This window comes from Ambystoma mexicanum, chromosome 5q, assembly GCF_040938575.1.
Source record: "Ambystoma mexicanum isolate Mex_15411 chromosome 5q, UKY_AmexF1_1, whole genome shotgun sequence".
NCBI classification, from domain to species: domain Eukaryota; kingdom Metazoa; phylum Chordata; class Amphibia; order Caudata; family Ambystomatidae; genus Ambystoma; species Ambystoma mexicanum.
The window spans coordinates 1,139,353,376-1,139,372,888 of NC_090933.1; the positions used below are offsets into that span (position 1 = coordinate 1,139,353,376).

Consider the following 19,513-nt stretch of genomic DNA (forward strand, 5'->3'; position numbering starts at 1 on the left):
AGAAGACCTGCATTTTGAGCCATCCCACGATGTGATGTAACCTTGCAGGGTTGCAATACCCTTGGACCTCAAGTCATTGGGTGGTGCACGGTATTGCAAATGGAGCTGAAAATTTGATGGCATCCTGCTGGACCTCCATAGACACGATTTGAGTCCTTGAAGTCCCCTCACTATAATGTTGGACCAGATTAGAGATGAGAATCCGACCAGCGATATTCAGTCTTCTCCTGGCTCCTGAAAAGGGCGCAAAAAACACACAGCCGCATCCAGCCATGAAGAAACCCTTGCCCCGAAGCCTTACCCGTTGATCCCTGCTGTAAAATCCCTTCCAGTGGCCTGTCTTCAGCTTTCATGACAAGGAATTCATCAAACAGGGTTTTGGCTGAGATCCTGAAGTCTTCCTGCTGCAAACTCTTCTTCTTTGCTGAGGTACTCTGTTGGCTGGGGTTACTTACCTTAAGCTTTTGTGATTCCTGTGTAGCTTTGGGGTGCTCATTGTGATTGGGAGGCCTCTCATCTAGTTCACCCAGGCCCACTGCTGGAATCCTTCTAGGGTGCCTTCTCTGAAGTCCCTGGATCCTAACTAACTTTAAAGTGAAGTGCTTACTTGTTTGAAGAGACTTCCTCTGGAACTCTGACGTTGTCTGCAACTGAACCCCATCTCACCCTGCCTACAGCTGGCACCCAGACCACTAGCGTCCCTTCTGCCACTGAGAGAACTCCTGCAATAGACTAGGGAATGACTGGATAAGAAAAGGATTCTGCCTTTAAGTATAAGAAGTATATAAAAGTTACTGACTTGTGAACGAGTTGGTTGGTAACTGTCACTCTGGGACGGAACTGTTATGAAAGTTCTTACCTTGAATGTGTTCTGACATTCTGAAAAGTACATGTTAATGTTATTTTACTCGCCTGTGAATTGGTTGTGCCCATTTCCCAAAAGTAATGCTGTTGACTTCACTTTAACTATTTCTTTCAGAACATTAGTGTATATGTTTACCAGTTGGATATTGCTTCCCCTGACCTGCTGTATAGCCTGTCTAGAATGTTTTCCTTGGGATTTACTTAACTGGAATAGCTGCGTGCCATCCTAAAATAAGTTAGGTTTTTGCTTAACTTAGTCTGTGTTTCTCTGATCTAAAAAGCAACTGTAATGGTATATTGCACGATAAGGTTTTACACACCTGGTATAACTGTGTGTTATCCTGATTGTAGTTGTAGGTTTATGCTGTTCCTTGAATCTGTGTTCCACTATTCAGAAACATTTTCTGATAACAGGGTTGGTTTCCTTAGCTGAGTGTCACTGCATGTCTGACTGGGTCTACTAGCCTTGACTTACTGTAATTTGATAGTAGCTCACGGTTTTACTCCCCATGAATAGGTGTTTGATAAGGTCTGACTTCCCTAGAAATACTGGGTCTATGCTTTGGACTGTGTACTTTAAAGCATTGTTTTTTTTTCTTCAAAAAATTGTGTTTATATAATGTCATAGTACTTATTTACCCAAGATTCACCTTGGCCTACTTGTATTTAAATAGACAATTTATCTTTACAATACATAGTGTTTCAGTGTTTCTTTGGACTATATGTATGTTACAATATCTTTTTAGTGCGCTACAGCCTTCTCTCCCTCCTAAGGTAAGCCTGGCTGCTCTGTCTATGCTACCATACACTCAGTTGCTACAGCCTTACACCGAGTGGAGTTGTGTACGGTCTGTTGTATGGGGTTACTAATTCCTTAGCTGGACTTCAGAAAAACTGCCCTACCAGTGCCTCACTAAAGCCCTCCTCCCTCCTAGGCTAAGCCTGGCTGCTCAGCCATTGCTTCCAAACATTTGTGTAGTTCAGGATAGACCTAAGGGGTATAACCCTGTTCACTAAAGGTGGGTTTTATAAAGTCTTGTCCCAGATTGGACTTTACAAAAGCAAACAAACTTGTTCGTAGTCCACTCTGAGTTTAGCTAAGTATTGCATAGATTATCGATCCATCTGTCCCCAAGTGCTTTATTTACTGCTGGGAATGTGCATCTTGATTCTTGGACAGCAGTAGTGAAGTTCGGGACAATGTACACTCTAGAACCCTGAAACCTCTGATCATCTTCGTTATTGCTAGTTTCAGCACTAAATTAGTTTTAGTTTAGCAAGCGGGCATTAAACCACGTGGGTGTTTGCCCCAGCTTGGGTGCCTGGCCCAGTGATAAATGTTCCTGCTCCACCAGGCGAAAAATGGGGCTGGTTTAGTATCTCTTGAAGTAGTTTCTCAACAAAGACTTATATTTGTGTCACCACGGTTTACACAAACTCCCAAAATTCTAAAGTTGTTACTCTGAGATCTCGATTTTAGATCTTTCATGTTGTCTTGAAAACCCTTCTGCAGCACAACATGCGTTAGATTCTTCCTGTATTCCAGTTCACCCTATTATTTTCATCTACTTCGTGACTGTAACATTCTTTGTCCAACCTTGCTTTCAACCGATCTTCTTTTGATGTTAAACTGTCGAATTTGCTGCCCCTATTGCCAAACCCTGTTTTAAGTTCAAGAAGAACTGTAATATGTTTGGAACTATTTCACCACGGACAGTAGCCTCTAGTGTAGTCTTGCTTAACTCCCTGTTCAGTACTGAGTGCTGTACTGTTGTGACACTTAGCGGTGTGCAGTTGTATTTGTTTTTTTACTACTTTTCGACATTAGGTTGCCACATCGGACGTGAAGGACACGTTACCCACTCTTACTTAAACAGAACAATCTCCCATTTCCGGCACACCGTATAGGATGAAGCAGCATCAGTCAGACCCTGCTGTCCGATCCAAAGACGGTGTTTGGTGCAACTCCACCCCATTTGGCCTAGACATAGTGGTTGACGCTTATATAAATAATGTTTTACTTGGAGGGCTGCAGCCTCCAATTATGATTTCTGGTGAGCAAAGGCTTCCACAGGTGATGCGTTATTCACGTCTCCTGATCTCTCCTTGCTGATTCAGAGTTAGTTATCCACATGCTGCGGGAGCCAAAGTGGGTCTTACTGACAGCAGTGCTTATCAGAATGGGGCCGCCGTCTAAAAAGCCCATGTGCTACCTCAGTGCCCACTCTGTCAACTGATCACATATGTCTCCTCTTCCAGCTCCCAGGCCTCCAAAGCACCTCACGGCCAGCTGCACTAGCTTGCCAAAGACTGTCCAGGAGCCACCATAGTCTCCCACACTGTAGGGGAGACAAAAGGCAGCATGCTCTATGCCACCACACCACCAGATCAGGCCTGGTCCATACAGCTGTGTACTGTTGCAACAAGCAAACTGTTCCAGCTTGTTTCCTCTCCACGATTATCTGCGTTTCACTCCAGACCCACTTTCCTCATTTTTACTGATGTTAACCATCATCTCCCTGCTCAATAAAGGCAGGTTTGTTACTGTTTTAGGACTTTGTCTCAGAGCTCCCTAAGGGAGGGGCCATCTTGGAAGCTGTCCCGCTACGGCCCACAACCCTTCAGTTTCATTTTCTTATGAAGGTCCCCTTCTAGTTTTTCTTAAAGCACAAGTGAATAAAAAGCCAACAATAATTTTAGGTCATTTCATCTTGAAACATCAGGATTTCTGGAGAGGCTGTCCTGGCTCCTAGTAAATAACTATTTTCTGGGCTTTGTTTTAGGATGGTTTCTCTGCCACAATTTTAAAAGTTTAAATGTGAGAAAACAGTGTTATCCTCGGAGTCTAGACTATTAGGAGGATGTGCCCATCTCCAGCATTGTTTTGCATTGGTTATTATTGATCACTTATTTCTGTATCTACGTTAAGGAGCAATTCTGTTTCGGCATGGTGAAACAAGACTCTTGGAAATCTTTTGGATTTCAATTAAGGGAGTGGATTTAAAGAACATTAAACGCCCCAATTATCTTTAATGTTGAAAAGCCTGAAATAGACTTTTGTGGGTTAGATCCTTTATTAATTTGATACAAAAGGGAATGGGGCTTGACTTGGGGCAAATACATTTTACCATGTGATGTATTGATTATATGGAGTGCAGAAGCGGCCCCAATTGTATGGATGTTATTAATTAACAGTTCTGCTCCTGTCAAGCTTACTCGCTAAAATTATTTCCTTGCTCCTGTCATAAGTAACAGTTTTTCTTTTATTACAGAACATCCGGAATGTGAACAAAATTCATTGGACATATTGGAAAGATGCCCTTCTCCATTGAGCCAGTCACTTGGGAGCGCTCTGCCACTGCGAAATATGTTTACAGTAAAAAATGCAACTTATCAATTCCCAAGAGCCATCATCTCTGTTGACCTCAGTGGGGAAAGTAGGTGTACTTGTTTTTATTTCCTGCTACAATGTTATGAAAACTTGTAGATAGAAAAATGTTGGGAAGGAGCTAGCACCTTCCTGCGCCCTCCAGCGGTTTAGAATAAGGCAACAATTCTTTTTGACTCCTCAGCACTACAAGGCATCAGGGGGAGGCACTGGGTAAGCTCTCTCATGCAAATATCTACACAGACATGGGCTTGCACTAAAAGAAGGCATGTATTATTTAAATATAAGGTGCTGTTAGGCAAGATTGTATGCAGTAACCTTTGGGTGCACTACAACAACCCTGACCACCTGGCAATAGGAACCCAACCTTTGGTATAAGGCTGTACTACACAGGTTGGTAGCGTGATGAGCAGCCAGGCTTATCTCAAGAGGGGTCAATGAGAGCTGTAGTTAGAGATTCACAGTGACAAGTATTCAAATAAACTCTTACACACAAGATGTCTTGATTAAACTGTTATTAATTTAACAGTCACTTTGAGTAAGCCTTCTTCAGAAGGGGCAATATAATAGTAACACACAAATACACTGCAAAATACACACTGTTTCCCTAAATCAGCAAGTACCCATTTGTGATGGCACACAGACACTTCCTCCACCCTCAGGTGACTTCAATAGGTAGGACACTGTGGACATTAATATATCACTGTTGCATTTAGGGCAATACTTGGGAGTATGTCAAAGAAAAAGATTATTAGAATAAAACAAGAGATCCCACAAATATTCTGATGCAGGTTAGTACTTTTGGTAAACGCCAATGCAAAGTAAGTCAACCCCTTCCTGGAAGGAAGACCAAACACAATGTCGGAGGGAAGACGAGTCATTCAGGGCGCCAGGCCAAAGTCAATCGGGCAAAAGTCGAGGTGAGCTGAAACAATTCTTGCAGGTAGGTAAGTCTTGCACAATGTTTTGGAAGTCTTTGTAGAAAAGAAGTCAAAGTAGGGCCACAAGTTGATTAGGCTTGTGAGGTACAGAAGCTGTTATCAACTCTACAGGAGCAACCAAGACAGGTCTCCACTGAGAACAAGTGAGGTTACACAACAAGAGGTACGTTCTTAGACTTTACAGAGAACAGGGAGGATATCTGGAGGACTCCTGCACTGCAGCGGGACGGTCGGCGACAGAAAAGGACCACCTTCTATTCAGTGGCACTTCCCGGTTTCAGCTCCTCGCGTCTCAACAAATAGCACCACTACAGACCCTTGGCTGTTGAGATGGGCTTTCCTTGCCTCTGGGGTCCAGCACTCTGTTGAGGTGGCTCATGCCTGGTCAGTCCTGCTTCCTGGGAGTCCGAGAATCTTCCTGGAGCTCTTGGCCAACTTAAAAGCAACGCACACAATCTTGTGTTCCTCTCCCTGGGTCTTTGCTTTCCAGCAGCAACTGCAGTGGAAATACAACCAGCTTCGAGAGGATCTCCAGGTGGCTTACTTTGGAGTTGATTGGTCCCACCAACTCAAGGGGAGAAGTCGTCCTTGCAGGGCTTCTCGAAAACCAACGGTCCAGGAGTTGCAGCAGGCATCTCTTCCAAGTTCTTCTTTGGATTCCTTCGTCCAGTGGTTGACTGCCTTCCAAGCCAAAAAGCCTTGCCTTTTATGCAGGTTTCTCCAATTCATTCCAGCCAAGCTGTCAATCACACAGCAGGGTGGCTGTCCTTGTCGGACAGCCTGCCGGCCAATCACTTAAGAGTGCATTCATGTCTCCTAGGAGACTAAGCACTGGGAGTTTCGGGAACCTCTCTCGCTTCCTGCCCTCGGCAGACACCCTGGAGCCAGAGGCGGGCTTCACTTGTGAATCCCGCCACGGACAAAGGGACCAAACCTGGTTTGGCGCGCAGAGTAAATCTCAAGAAGGAACTTTACACAACTAAATGGCGAAAAAAGAGGACCGGGGCCATTTTAACAAAAATGGCACCCTTGGGTGCTTTACTGCAGCTGCAAACGCAGCAGCACACCACAGTAGTTAAAAGTAAACCACTGCCACCAGCCATTCATCGAGGAAAGCGTGTAACAAAATGTTACATGAGAAACTAGACAAAGGGGATCTAAGTAACCCCTCCAGCACCCTATTGTAAGATGGCGTGTGCTGGGTCTAGAAAGTTACAAATATAAGTTGTAAAGTCAATTTCACTTCACTGCTCTTGGAAACAGTAGTTTATCCAAGAGAAGGTATTTATGCCTTTTGGGAAATCTGAAAGAATTCCCTGTGCCACTGATGGAGCTGTGTGACACAATGTAAAGATGCCTATGGAGTTTGTCAGGCTCCATACTTAACAAAGAAACACCGAAAATGCATAGAATTAAAAGTACAAAGTTCCAAATGTTCAGCAAAAGAGCTGGGGGTCTCTATGGTGGGAGGAATTTAGCACTTTAAACTGAAACGGGTACAAATAACTATTGGCTGAATTCATTTGTAAGTGTCAAATTCTATGCAGTTCTAAAAATCTCAAAGCACGATAGAAGCAGGCTCTCTGCCACGAAGAATGCAGCCTGTGGTAAAAATGTATTGCAGGGTGCATGCAGTGTTGCCTCCCTAAGGCTGGCAGAGCAGCGCAAAGTAACTCCGTAGCTGGCTGTCAAAATCCTATGTATGCTAAAATGGGATTGTAACCTGCTCAATGCACAACATGCAGACATATGAAAGCAAGGTTTAAATGAATTTACATGACCAGATAAAAATGAGTAGAATGAGTGGAGTATGAAAGTTTATTCATAGAAATGTTTAGTTTTTCCTGGGCTAGGCCTTAAGGTTTGTAAAAGTCTGCAAGCCTGCAGTGTCTCTATGTAAGGTAGCAATATGTTAAGTAGTATGGCCTGATGATGAAGAAAGGAAGACTGGAGCATCCCTTGTATGGAAGCAGGATGAGATGGGATAATTTCATGCCCATATCCAGCGATGCTACTACAGAAAGTCACGAGTATAAAAGCTCCTGCCTGGCACCGTTTGCAGGAGAAAGGAATGGTTGAGGGACAGAAGAGACAGTTCAGGCAGCAGAGTTCTTTGCTCCTATTTTTATTTCTGTAAAGAATAAATGTGTTATCCTTGCAAGATACTCTTGGCCTTACTTCCCTAGAGGGGTGTACTTAACTCTGGTGTGAGCATGATTATTCCCTACCTAACCTCCTTCAACACTTGTTTATCCACGACAACCTTCCCCTCTACCTTTAAGCATGCCACTATCATCCCTATACTAAAAAAACCTTCTGCTAATTCTCTTCTCGCCTCCAACTTTCGTCCAATCTCACGTCTACCTTTTCTCTCTAAATTACTCGAATGCTTAGCTTATTCTCAGCTCTTAACTTTCTTCACTACCAACTCTCTCCTACCTCCTCTCAATCTGGCTTCCGCCCCAAGCACTCCACTGAGTCCGCTCTTTCCTATGTCCTTAATGCCCTCTTTACCGCTCGCTATTCTAAACATCCCTCGATCCTCATCCTCCTTGGCCTCTCTGCTGCCTTTGACACTGTCGCTCACCCCTTATTTCTCAACACTCTTTCCTTTCTTGGATTCAAAGGATCTGTTCTTAACTGGCTCTCCTCTTACCTCTCTTCCGCTCCTTTGCAGTCTCTTGAGGAGGACAAACCTCTACTACCTTCCCTCTTAATTACGGCGACCCCCAAGGCTCGGTCCTCGGACCCTTCTTATTCTCTTTACACCTCTCTCCTTGCCCCTATTATCTCTTCCTTTGGGATTTCTCACCATTTCTACGCCAATGACACCCTGCTGTTCCTCTCCTTTTCCTCCTTCACCTCTGACTTACATCTCAACCTCTCCATGTCTTACGGCCATTAAAGACTGGATGTCATCTCACTATCTCTATCTTAACACTGACAAGACTGAAGTCTTGTTCTTTCCTTCCAACTCCCTACCCGCTCCATCTCCCCCTCCATCCATCCATTTTCCCCCGTTTTAATCTTCCAATCTCCAACTATGCTCGTAATCTAGGCATATACTTTGACTCTTCCCTCTCCTTCTCTCATCATATCTCCCTCACTGCTTGGGCATGTCGCTATCATCTCCAACATCCGTAAAGTCTGTCCCTCTCTCACCTTCCATGCTACCAAACTCATAATTTCCTCCATCTTCTCTCGCCTTTTCTATTGTTGTTCTCTCTTCTTCGGTCTTCCCACCTCCCATCTTGCCCCCATCAAATCCCTTTATCACGCTGCCATACGTACTCTCTGCCTACTCTCTTCTCATGACTCTATTTCCAACTCACTTTCTTACCTAGGATGGCTTCCTTTCCAATCCCAGCTTAAATTTAACTTCCTTTGTCTTGTCTTTAAATCTCTTCATGACCTTGCTCCTCCTTACCTCGCCTCTCCTCTCATTCTATATCCCCTCTCGTACCCTTTGTTCGGCTGATCTCTTCTTTCTTTCTATTCTCCCACCACCATGTGCCTTTTCTCGTTTCCGCTCCTTTCAGCTTCTTGCCCCCTTACACTGGAACTCCCTACCTCTCTATCCGCTCCTCCCCCAACTATTCCTCTTTCCGCTCCTCAGTGAAAGAACGTCTTCACTCCCCACCTGATACTTCCCCCTCTCTCTATCCCCTCCCTCCTTCTATTCTCTCTGTTCTCCTTATCTTTCTGTCCCTGTCTCTCCTATGATCTCCTCTTTTGTTGCACACTTCACTCACTACTCGCTCCCTCTCGATCCTTCTCTACCCCCACCTCTCCTCTCCTTTCTTACTTGCAAATTGTTCTAAATACCAATTTTATGGTTTGATTCATATTTACTGTTTTGCTTCTACTGTTCCATGTTTTATGTGTTAGTTGTTAACTGTAAAGAGCCTTGGATTAAGGCGCTATATAAAACAATAAAAATACAAATGGAAATTAAGGGGCACCCTTATAATTAGCGCTACCCCTGTAATTTGGGCTACCCTTACGAAAGTAAGAAGAAAAATAGTTGAGTGAGCATGGTTGCAACTGTTTACATAAAGATGTTGGACCTTTTATATATATATATATAGATACAGTACCCTGTACTCATTTACTGAAATATTGCCAATACCCGGTGCACACTTAGCATATGAGACTCCTTGTCTCAAGTGACCTTTGCTTCATGTGGCAAAGCCAATACCCTGGCCTTGTCAACAGGGGATGATGACCCTTCTCGACTAAAATGAAAGGAAGGCTGATGACCAGGAAAAAGGAAGTTTCAAATTTCTGTTTCCCACTATTGTGTCATATTGTTACTTGCAGTACAGTGAGGGTCTACTCCACCACTGCCTCAGCTGATCCGTCCCCCATCACCTGTTGAGTACTAAAAGGCTTGTGTCTTCCCCACCCTCTACAACATTTTCACAAAGCTCCCATTTGATTATCTAGATAACCTCAGCATATCATACATGAATTACGCTGATACTCAAATATTCCTAACTCTCTCAGGCAACTATCAATCGGACTCTAAACTCCTAAATGACATCTACAGTAAAATCCAGATTTGGATGGCCAAACATGGATTATGTCTCAACGACAACAAAACTGAGATTGTATTCATTGTATCTAAACTAAGACTTAACAAACTAGGCCCTAAATATACTGCCTTCAACATTGACGGCTATCTTATCAAAGTCGATAAGGAAGCCAAAACTCTAGGCGTCTATCTAGATTCTGCCTTAACACTATAAAGACAAACGCCACTTCATCAGCGGCCTACACAGTAAAACTCATAAACGATTGCAGACCATACCTGTCCACACCCTCGCTAGAGACCTTATATTGACCAAACTGGACTATTGTAAAACACTCTTTCTGAGGCTTGTGGAATCTGCTTAGATCACATGCTGTGCATAGGCCGACATCTAGTGGAAGCTGCGGAGTATTAGTTTGTTTTTCGAAACTCGAAAATGGGCGTCGACACAGGGCGTGCCAGTAATACTATCCATAGTGTGACGTCCACTGTACCCAAGATCCCTCGCGTGTCTAGGATCTTCAGATTGTTTTTTTTTCCGCCATACTAGTCGGAAGCATTTTGCGGAGTCCCCTGGCCTTAGCCATATTTTGCTAAAAATGTAAAAATAATAATCTATTGACATCCTTCCCCACCCCAACGTCGAACTTCGATACTCGACGCCGGCTGAAAAAGAAATGGACCATCGGCTGCTGCACGACAGATTTGGACCTCGGAAGGCCGCTGGCCTCAGCCCGGGCCTTGGAAGGCCTCTGGCCTCGGCCCTGCAAGTAGGGAGAGTGGGGGGTGGTACATACACTTTTGGTATATAGCCCGCTGCCTCAAGGTGCGTATGGAGGGTACCCCTTTTCAATTCTGTCCCAAGTGCAATCGCAAATACCCTTGGGTCGACAGGCACGCCACGTGCAATCTCTGCTTGCCGAGGGATCACCCCGAAGCGAACTGCAGAGCGTGTAGTAGGTTTAAACCTAAGACACTTAAGGACAGTTCGACGAAGCGTTGGGCCCACAACGCCAGGCAGGCGACCATGGCAGCGGAGGGCGCCTTCAGCGACGGCAGCGACGCCGTACTTTCGGACAGCGAGGGCATTACGGCGTCGAAAGACAGCCGAGCGCAGGTCCCCGACCTCGGAAGGTCGTCCGGCAGGGCGGCTATTGGGAAGACCCCCGGCGACACAAGCGCTTCACATACTACACACACTAAGTCCAACCGAGAACTCGAAGACGTCGAGTTCTCGGAAAGAGGCACAAACAGAACGGTCCGATTTGGTGTCCTCTGGGCGCTCGCGATCAAGATCGCCGCATGACTCCAGGCAATCATCCACTCTTGCCAAGAGTGCCTCGCTCCCTAGGCTAACAGAAGTTCGATCGTCGGGAGACGAAGACGACTTCCACCCCCAGGCCGCGCTCCAGGAGTCGGAGCCCGCAATTAAAGCCAGCGAGGCCCCACGCTCGAAGGACAGGGACACCACCCCCGATCCTCGACACCAGGCGTCGAAAACCTCCGGAGCCACTAAAGGACAGGGAAAACATTTTTCCACGCACGGGGAGGGGGGAAAACAGCAGAAGAAACAACCTTTGCACTCTTCCACACCTGTAAAACACACCTCTCCCCCTAAACAGACAGACAAAACCAGGTCTGCTGATATGTCTAACACCAGCAAAGCTACTATAGACTTGCTGAGAGAGTCATTCCCAGTTCCAAAAAATGGTCCAGTGAAGACATATAGGGCCATGTCAAGAATGTCTTCTTTGGTGGATTTTTATGATAAAAATCCTGAACATTTCCTCTCGTATGATCCACAAGGGGCGACTCCCTCAGGCTCTACTGATCCTATCCCCCCCGAGTAAAAAGCCCCGGTTTGAAACTCTGATGAGGTCAGAACCTTTCGAGGTTCAACCATACTCAAGACCATACTCACTGTATCAAGGAGAGGCTTCCTTTGGTGAGGACCAAGAATTTGGTATGATAGAAGAGCAAACCGGGACTGGCTACTATAGAGATGAGGACCAGGAAGAAGAAGAGGAGGACCCGGAAACAGAGTAGATTCCCCGGAAGAGAACGAAGCCCCGGTTACCGACTCCCTGGTCGATAACCAACCCCTCCTAAACGAGGTTCTCGCATGTGCAGCAGAACATTTCCACACTGACACCCACGGTGTCCAGGAGGAGAGGGACTTCGCAGAAGAGTTAGTGGGAGAAAGGAGGCCTGTTGCCCAGACCATCCCTATCCTTAAGTCCATTCAGCGGAGAATAGATCCGTCCCTGGTGAACCCAAACCTCACCAGAGCAGTCAATCCCAGGGTTGAAAAACTTTTCAGGGCGGCCCAGTCTGAACCTCTCTATATAAGAGGACATCTGAAGCCAGACTCCCTAGTTGTCACCAACACTCTTATCATCCGAAGCTCCTCCCGACAAGGAGAGCAAAAAACTATACGCTTTCGGCAGGAAAGTAGCCTCAACGTCCGCCTATCAAGCAAGGATTGCAAACTCCACCACCCTGTTGGCCATCTACAACTGCCATCAGTGGGAAGAAGTCGCGGCACTCATAGCCTCTGCTCCTGAACCTTTAAAGGGCCAGTTAGCTCGGATTTCCGCAGAGGGTAGAGCCGTGTCTGGTTGCATTTTGAAAGCAACCATCGACGCCGCGGACAGCACAGGCAGATTGATAGCAGAAGGTACTGTTATCAAGAGACATGCGTGGTTACGGCAGTCTGGTTTTAAGGCAGAAACCCAGGCTTCATTATTGGACAAACCGGTGGAAACCGATCTGTTTGGTAAGGCGGTCGAAGACGCACTGAAGAATGCCAAGGACGAATACGAAACACTCAAGTCCCTTGGCCAATTAACCAATAAACCCCCTAACCAGAGAGGGAATAGTAATTTTCGTCGCCGACGCGGCCAAAATTCCCAGAGAGTATCTACCTATTCCCAGGGGCAGGGTACACAGTGGAACAGCAACCAACGGTCTACCCAGGGTTACGGCAGGGGTAATAGGAGAGGTCGTGGTAAAGGCAGAGGCAGCCCCAGCAAGGGAGGCGGCACACCTCCACCAAAGCAGTGGCGCTCAGTTCAGGGTCCCTTCTCACGCAACCCCAGTAGGGGGACGCATTTCCAACTTCACCCAGGCTTGGGAAGGGATCACATCAGACAGATGGGTGCTGTCAACAGTATCCACGGGATATTGTATAGAATTACTGCAGCGTCCCCGGAACCATCCTCCACGACAAAGAGTACATTCTTTAGAACATCAGAAGATTCTCCTCGAGGAGATCGCCATTCTGCTAGAAAAGGACGCGATAGAACTCGTCCCGGGACACCAGGTAAACGAGGGTATTTATTCAACTTACTTCCTTGTGCCAAAGAAAGATTTCACAATGCGCGGCCAGTATTGGACCTACGGCCTACCAACAAGTATGTCAAGTCACAAAAATTTTGTATGACCACGCTACAAGAGGTAATCCCCCTCCTAAAAAAGGGGGATTACATTGCAACCTTGGATATGAAAGATGCTTATTTTCATATTTCCATGTTCCCATCGCAGAAAGTATTTGCGCTTTAAGGTGGACAGTCGACACTACCAATTCAAGGTACTGCCCTTCGGGATAGCTTCAGCACCAAGGGTATTCACCAAGGTACTGGCGGTGGTGGCTGCACACCTACGCAGGGAGGCAATCCCAGTGTACCCTTATCTGGACGACTGGCTCATAACGGGGGAAACCCCAGGAATTTGCAGGATAAACATTCAAAGGTTTATCGACCTCCTTCACGAGTTAGGCTTCTCAATCAACGAGAAAAAGTCAAGCCTGGTGCCAAACACCTCAAAACAATTCCTAGGAGCAATCCTAGATACCCAAGAGGTGTTGACCTTTCCTTCATTAGAAAGAATTCGGAATATACTACTGCAAATTCCGCATTATCAGTCCGGTCAACAAATAACGGTACGCAAAGCAATGCAGCTACTGGGCATGATGGCGTCATGCATTTACCTGGTCCCCCACGCGCGCATGCAGGAATGGTTGGCGAAACAGTGGTCTCAGGCAAGTGGTCAGTGGGACGATCTAGTGGTCGTTTCACCAACACTGGTACAAAGCCTTCACTGGTGGACAAGAGAGAATCTCGCACAGGGGAAACCCTTTTACGATCCCGAGGTACAGGCAATAGTCACTACAGATGCATGCCTGACTGGGTGGGGAGCTCACCTTCTCCACCACACAGCTCAGGGTCTCTGGTCTCACTCAGTGGCCAAGAACCACATCAACCTGCTAGAGCTTCTGGCAGTATTCAGAGCGCTTCAGGCGTTCGAGCCCCACCTACTAAACCTGTCAGTGCAAATCCGGACGGACAGCACAACAGCCATGTTCTACCTGAACAAGCAAGGAGGGACTCGCTCGCCAAATCTGATCAAGCTTGCCCAGAACATCTGGATATGGGCACTCAGACGAAACATCTACCCGTCATCTCAACATGTTCCAGGGGAGCTCAATTCCCTAGCGGATGCTCTGAGCAGAGACTCCCTCCCAGAGGAACACGAATGGGTTGTACACAGAGAGGTCGTAGAAAATATCTTCTTTCAGTGGGGTTTCCCCACTATAGACTTATTCGCCACAAGCGAAAACAGACAGTGCCCAGGATTTGCATCCAGGTTCCCCCAACCAGACTCCCAGGGGAACGCCCCTTGGATGAACTGGTCAGGGATGTTTGCGTACGCTTTTCCACCAACTCCTCTCATCAGGAAAGTGGTGAACAAGATGAACAGAGTTGATGACGCTCGTCCTAGTTGCTCCCATGTGGGCAAGACAACCGTGGTTTCCACACCTACGCAGGATGGCGGTGTGCGAGCCCATCAAACATCCAGCCTGGTACAACCTACTGTCCCAGCACCAAGGTCAAACAGTGCACCAGCAACCCAACTCATTGAACCTGGCAGCATGGCTCCTGAGATCATAGAGTTTGGACATCTCAGTTTGCCACAGAGGTGTATGGACATCCTAAAGGAATCTAGGAAACCAAACACAAGGCACTGTTACTTTGACAAGTGGAAGAGGTTCGTTATCTGGTACCAGAGTAGATCAATCAACCCGGTTGATTGTGCTCCTTCCACTATTGTTACATACATGCTCCACCTGCTGGATGCAGGATTGGTTTTTAACTCACTGAAAGTACACCTGGCAGCCCTGTCGGCTTACACCACTTCCCATAGCAAAGTTTTGTGGTGGAAAGTACCAGTAGTTAAAGCTTTCATGGAAGGAGTAAAGAGACTTCACCCTCCTATTTCAAACCCACCACCAGGGTGGGACCTTAATGTGGTGCTAGCCAAGCTCATGGGCCCCCCTTTCGAACCCATGCATAAAAGCAGTCTCAAACACCTGACTTATAAAATGGCCTTCTTAGTAGCTATTACTTCTATAAGAAGGGTCAGTGAAATTTAGGCTCGGTCAGTGCAGGATCCCTTCTTTACTGTCCATAAAGACAAACTGGTTTTACGCACACACCCTATATTCTCACCTAAGTTTATATCTAAAGTCCATGTAAACCAGTCCATCGAGCTTCCGGCTTTCTTCCAGGACCCGCAAAGCTCAACCGAGGTGAAACTACACACCCTAGATGTGCGTAGGGCGGTCCTCTACTATGTAAATAAAACCAGACCGCTAAGAAAAACAGATCAACTGTTTGTCTCCGTAGCTACAGGCAGAGAGGGGGATCGCGTCTCTAAAGGTGCCATCTCAAAGTGGATTATTAACTGTATCCAGCTGTGTTACTCACTCTCTGAAAGAACTCTGCCTTTCACGCCAAGAGCCCACTCTACTAGAGGCATGGGGCCACTCTGGCTTTCTTTGCAAATGTACCCCTTGACACCATTTGCAAAGCAGCTACTTGGAGCTCTATTCACACTTTTACTCAGCATTACTGCATTGACACCCATTCCAAGGCAGATACACAAGTGGGACAAGCGGTTCTAAGACACTTATTTGCTCATGACCCTTCTCACAGCCCACCTCCTTCAAGTACTGCTCGCTAATCTATGCACAGCATGTGATCTAAACAGATTCCACAAGCCTCAGAAGGGATACATTACTCACCGTAATCGTATTTCTGATGCTTGTATCTGCTTAGATTCACATGCGACCCACCCTTCCTCCCCTCTGAGAGAAGGCGCATGATTGCTTGTAGTCTTACCTTTCTGTCTATCTGCTTGGATTATCTGTACTCGCGCTACTCCTCATGCTACCTCATGTCAGAAATAATACAGTCTGAGGATCCTAGACGCGTGAGGGATCTTGGGTACAGTGGACGTCACACTAGGGATAGTATTAATGGCACGCCCTGTGTCGACTCCCATTTTCGAGTTTCGAAAAACAAACTGTAATACTCTGCAGCTTCCACTAGATGTCGGCCTATGCACAGCATGTGAATCTAAGCAGATACAAGCATCAGAAATACGATTACGGTGAGTAATGTATCCCATACCTGGGTACTAGCCAAGAACCTCCACAAGTTCTGCAAAATAACGCTCTGAGAACAGCCCTTAATATCCCTCGATCCAACCACATCTCGCAAACCCGATGAAATATTAAATGGCTCTCTGTCCAAGATAGTATCACCTTCAAAAGGCTTATGATCACCCACAAGTGCCTCAACAACTCAGCCCCCAAATATCTGACGGACAAAGTCTCCAGGAATGTGTCCACCAGACCCACAAGAGTTAACTATACTCACTGCCTGAATATACCTAAAGTCAAACTTGTCAAAGCTGGTGGCTGCAGTTTTCCGGTGCTTGCTACTTAATCTTGGAATAAGCTACCGCCGGCACTAAAGTCAGACTCAACCTTCCTTTCATTCAGGCATACAGTAAAAGCTTGGCTGTTTGATCAATGATCATGACCTTCCGACTTCCACCTACTGATTATGCCCATAGCCCTAGAACACCTCGCTAGTTGGCCCCGGTGGCCTTCTGCATGCTTGATCTGGAGCTATGTTATGAACCTTGTGCATAATGTATATGTCCTCTTTTTGTATATTTCTATATATTACTATATCTGATTGTATATATTTTCTGTATCTTTGTTGTAAGCTATGTTGTAACTGAAGATAAAGCACCCAGATACCCTTGGATTTGGTGTGCTACACAAGCAAATAAAACAAACAAATAGTTTTGTCTCCAACCATGCATCCATGAAGAAATACTTAACAGACTTTGTTGCAGTTAAATCCAACACCAGTTGATGGAATTTACTCAGATGCCGTTCCTGAAGAGCATTCTTCCAGAGCCTTACTTGAGTCGCACAGGCCAGCGTCCCTGTTTGGTAAGAATTGGTGCAGTCCAACTGGTGTGGGATTACACAAGACTTCTCTCTGTGGTATTAGGTAACCCACCTTTTAATATAGGCCGGTAATAGACAAGTTGGTAGTGTGACTCAGCAGCCAGGCTTATTTTAAGAGGGATAATGTGAGCTGTAGAGCTGTGCAATCAAACCAGTGAGTACAAGTATCCAATTAAACAAGTTATATAATAAATTATGTATTTATTTTTCTGAGGCTTGTGGAATCTGCCTAGATCACATGCTGTGCATAGGCCGACATCTAGTGAAAGCTGCGGGGTATTATTTTTTTGAAACTCGATCCCTAGTGTGACGTCCACTGTACCCATGATCCCTCAGCTTGTTTTTTTCTGCCATACTTGTCGGAAGCATCCCGTGGGGGTTTGTGGCTTTTATCCAAATTTTTGCAAATAGTATAATTTCAAGGGGATTGGGACCTCCGACGTATTCCATATCTATGACAGGTAATCACCAGAGCTGTGCTGCTTCGGAAACTTTTGCCTGCGTCGATGCGCCGTCGTTGAGGACCTCGTCCGACGTCATCCGATGTGATAAGTAGGACGCACGACGCCCGTAGCCTCAGTTCCGTTTTTTCCGCGAACGTGTTGCTTCGTGAATCTCGGTTAACGACTCGACTCTTTGGAGTTCTGTTTTTCTCGGCTCTTCAAACCTGTTCGTTTTTATGAGAAAATCCTTCACACGTTAGATGTCTTCTACTTCGTCTTCGACCCCGCGTCCGGGCTTCAAGAAGTGCGGGGAGTGTGGGTCCAAGATGTCGGTGACGGACTCGCACGATGCCTGCCTCTGGTGCCTCGGGGAGGCCCACGACACAGATGACTGTATTGACTGCAAGTCGCTCACGTCCAAAGCCTTACGAGAACGTAAGAAGTTGTCGGTGGGTCGGGTGTCCAAACCCCGGAAGTCGAAGTCTGCAGGGCTTTCGACGGATGATTCGAGAGGTGACTCTCCGCGTCATCGCCGGAAGTCTCGTGGATCTCCTTCTAGGAGTCTGTCTCGCCACTCCTCGGCCTCTTCGAGGCATTCTCGGAAGCGCCGACAGCGGTCGTCTTCCAGGTCCTCTTCTGAGGACTCTGCCAGCACGTCGCTTACCCCACCAGCCGTGCGACGCCGGAGGAATGGGCTTCCTTCGGGAAATAAATGCTGGCGATTCTCGAGTCGCAGGGTACTAAGCCATCCGCGCCCCCGAGTGGGGTCAGCCGTGATAGGTCGAGAGACACCGCTTGCAAGAGTGGTCGGCACGAGTCACGGGAGAGGTCCCGTTCGGACAAGGGGACTCGTTCTCGACGTACCCGTTCCAGGTCCCGGTCCTCCACGCGTTCGAGACTGTGTGCACCTGTGATGTCTTCGAGGAAGACATCGACGTCTGAGGCGTCGAGGGCGTTGACAGGCTTTCTCGAGGCTCCGGCTCTGAGGAAGTCGTCGAAGCCGTCGACGCTCAGGTCGTCGAAGGACATGCTCGGAGCTCCGGCTTCGAGGACTGTGTCGACGCCGTCGATGCTGGCGGCGCTTCATCTGACGTCGACGCCGATTTACTCTACGCCGATCCTCTCGGCGCCGATCCTCTCGGCGCCGATGCCTGTCCTCTCGGCGCCGATGCCTGTCCTCTCGGCGCCGATGCCTGTCCTCTCGGCGCCGATGCCTGTCCTCTCGGCGCCGATGCCTGTCCTCTCGGCGCCGATGCCTGTCCTCTCGGCGCCGATGCCTGTCCTCTCGGCGCCGGCGCCGATTCACTCGACGCCCTCGACGCCTTTCGAGACCGGGGTGTCGGAGGTACCCCGTGGCACGGGGGAACCCCCTAGGAAGGCTCTGGTTAAGAGCAAGAACTCTCGGGTGCCTTCTTTTTGCCACCTGGAATATATTTCGGAGGTGGATGAGGATTCTGATGGCCTGGTTCCTAGTCAGGTTCCAGATGAAATGGTCTCGGGCCATAGTCAGTTTGACAATTTGAGGCAGTCACTGCATGATGCCAGTGGACTGGACACCTCCGGAGGCAGAGTTTTGTAGGCCTGAGCCTGGCTCTCATGCCGATTCCTCGTACCGGCGCCTTATGGCTAGGGTTTCCGAGTACTTGGGATGGTCTGCTCCCCCAGGGGAGTTTGTGCAGGATGATCTCACGGACATCCTTGATGTTGGTCCCCCAACTGACCCGGTACTGCCGTTTCATATGGCTCTACAGAGAAGGGTGGCGGCGGCTTGGACTGCTCCGGAGAGTCTCCCGGCGGTGGGCAGGTCCTTGTTGCGAAAATACCGTCCAGCCAGTAGCGACCCCTGATACTTGACCAGGCACCCCACTCCGGAGAGTTTGGTGGTGCAGGCGGCCCCGGCCCCTGCAAAGCAGGCGTCGTACCCTACCATCCCTCCTGATAGGGACGACAAGAGTTTTGATGGCTGGGCGAAGAAAGTGTTTTCTTCTGGTGGTATGGCGTTTCAGGCAGCCAACTCCATTT

At 47.4% G+C, this 19,513-nt stretch overlaps 1 protein-coding gene across 6 annotated transcripts in view; it reads left to right on the forward strand.

The window, feature by feature from the left end:
- PHF20L1 (PHD finger protein 20 like 1) overlaps window positions 1-19,513 on the forward strand; it is a 1,153,412-nt gene that overhangs the window by 672,145 nt on the left and 461,754 nt on the right. For all 6 annotated transcript variants that reach the window (XR_011278670.1, XM_069621650.1, XM_069621651.1 and 3 more), the window contains one exon: window positions 4,137-4,301. Coding sequence is in view for 5 of the 6 variants with exons in the window: in XM_069621650.1 (XP_069477751.1) it covers window positions 4,137-4,301 (165 nt within the window). In the remaining variant the exon portion in view is untranslated. The remainder of the gene's footprint in view (window positions 1-4,136; window positions 4,302-19,513) is intronic.